We start from the raw sequence: 2500 nt of genomic DNA on the forward strand, positions 1-2500 counted from the left end.
ATCCAGTTTGTTCCAATTGTCCAAAACTCTATGTGGAAAACTGTTTTTCTTCATTTCTCTTCTATAGCTATGTTTTTTTATTTTCTTTTCATGTCCTCTTGTGTTCCTCTTGTCCCAGTTAAGTAACTCCTCTCTATTAAGTATCTCTGTGCCTTTCATGATTCTGTAGATGGTCAGTAGGTCACCTCTCTCTCTTCTTTGCTCCAGTGTCGGTAACTCCAGTTTAGCCAATCTCTCCTCGTATGATAGGTTTGCAAGTGCAGGTGCCATTTTTGTAGCTGCTCTTTGGATTCTTTCTATTTTCTTTATATTCTTTTTGGTACTGGGGGACCACAATGTCACCGCATACTCTAGTCTAGGCCTTAACAATGTAACCAATATTTTTTTTATCATGTCTTCGTCCAACTATGCCTGTCATTGATCTCATGCTTGCCAATAAAAGCTACAAGTGCATATCAAAATCCATAAGTGGCAATATGATTTTTGCATTCTACTGTACACTGCTCATGACATCTCCAGTGTGCTCATTTAAAATGAGAGTATATCTGTCATTTTACAGATAATTTCCTTGATAAGAACCAAGAACTCATTTGTCCTTATCAGGAAGTACCACACTGTCCAAAGAACTTCAGGTCATTATCTTTCCTCTTATTGATATATTTGGAGATCTGTTTCACAGCATCTGTAGTCACATGCATAATTATATACAGTACATGTATACAGTATACATGTATGCAAGAGAGGTGTTCCCATAGTGTGACTAACATTTTCTTTACCATTTCCTCATCTAAGTAGTCAAAGGCCACTTTCATTGATCTTAGTAAATTGAAGGTTTCTCTGACTATTTTGTTAATATGCTTGTCTGGTGACATGTCTTAATAATTACTCCTAGGTCCCTTTCCGAGCTAACTTTTTTTTTTACTTCCTTTGTACCAATTTTATATTGCCCTGATATTCTATTTTTATTTTTTCCAAACTCCATTATACTACATTTCTTGGTGTTGAAGTTCACTTCCAACATTTGACTCCATTCCCAAAATTTGCCCAAGTCTCTAGTGATTCAGTCTTCCTCTGTACTTACTTTCTTTAGTAGTTGTGCATCATCAGCAAAGAAGTTCATATAACATTCCACACCTTCATTCATGTCATTTGTATATATGGCAAACATTATCGGAGTGTGTGTGTGTGTGTAGTTGTATTTACCTAGTTGTAGAAATAGGTATCCAGGGATGGATGCAAAGAGAAGATTGTATGAAGGGGTGATTATCTCCATGACACTGTATGGGGCAGAGCCTGAAAATAAAGGAGGCAGAAAGGAGAATTTCGAATGTGTTTGAGAAGCATAGTGGGTGTTACAAAATTGGATAGAATAAGAAATGAAGGGATGAGGAGGAGAGTAGGGGTGGAAAGGGAACTGGCAGATATGGTAGATGAAAGACTGCTGGGATGGTTTTAGCACATGGAAAAAATGAACAATGAAAAACTAGCAAAAGGTGTGTGGACAGCAGAGGTGGATGGAACAAATTTGAGGGGAAGATCAAGAATGAGATGAATAGATAAAGTGAAGAGGCCTTTGAGCAAGAGGGGAATGTCTGTTGAGCAGGGAAGTGAGAATACAAGAGATGGGTGTGGGTGAAGAATGATTGTAAACGGAATATAAATTGATGTGGTCTGAAGGTATTTGATGTGGTCGCATCCGACCTAGATATGGATCAAAAGGTCTCCTGTCGGCATTCTCCGCCTTTGTAATCCTTTGTAATCCTAACCTTCTCTACTTTTGCATGAAGGCATGAGGAGGAAGGGTCAGTAAGTAAATGAAGTGGCTGGCCATGTTATGAATATGCTGAATCTTGTTGCATTGCTTCTGGCATGGGCAGTGCACAGGAAACAGGGATGACGTTTCATCCATAAGGAGCTAAGATGAAAAGGAAATGGGTGACAGTTGGGAGTGAGATGGGTGGGGAGGGTGCTTGCCTTGGTTTGCTACCTCCTTTATAAGGGGGAAGAAGCCTCTTGGTATATGGATAAGTAGATTACTTCCGTATAAGTTTTGATGTTATCTGAATGGACAAATATCCTACCCAGCTCAACTCCACAACAAGCTACCACCCACTTGTATGTTTTAAGATTTTGAGGATTCACTACTGTTTTTCATTTTCTTCCAGGTTTCCTTCACTGTACAGTTGGGTTACATTCTGATTGTATAGTGAAATATTTTATATTGATGCACTGTATTGCAAAGGAGACTTTGGTTTTCCATGCTATGTAATAGGGTTACTGTATATCCTGATTGTATAGTGAAGGATATCATATACTGATGTATAGCTAGGGAGGTCATGTATTAAAACATTGTGTAGCACAGGGTGGTCAATCAGTAACTTTTTCATCCACCTGGTACCAAATATCTTAAAAAAGAATTGAAATGGGTGAGATACTCATTATGTACATAAACTCTGAATGACAAACATTTTTTGTTTTCAGTCCATTGTTTGTTACATGG

General features: G+C 38.2%; 1 protein-coding gene across 3 annotated transcripts in view; it reads left to right on the forward strand.

Moving 5' to 3' along the window:
• LOC143035746 (AMMECR1-like protein) overlaps positions 1-2500 on the forward strand; it is an 88478-nt gene that overhangs the window by 8814 nt on the left and 77164 nt on the right. For all 3 annotated transcript variants that reach the window (XR_012967327.1, XM_076202667.1, XM_076202666.1), the window contains exon 2: positions 2482-2500. This exon is cut by the window's right edge and continues 92 nt beyond it. Coding sequence is in view for 2 of the 3 variants with exons in the window: in XM_076202667.1 (XP_076058782.1) it covers positions 2482-2500 (19 nt within the window). In the remaining variant the exon portion in view is untranslated. The remainder of the gene's footprint in view (positions 1-2481) is intronic.

Source organism: Oratosquilla oratoria, chromosome 19, assembly GCF_046742065.1.
Source record: "Oratosquilla oratoria isolate Oo_2021 chromosome 19, ASM4674206v1, whole genome shotgun sequence".
Lineage (NCBI taxonomy): Eukaryota > Metazoa > Arthropoda > Malacostraca > Stomatopoda > Squillidae > Oratosquilla > Oratosquilla oratoria.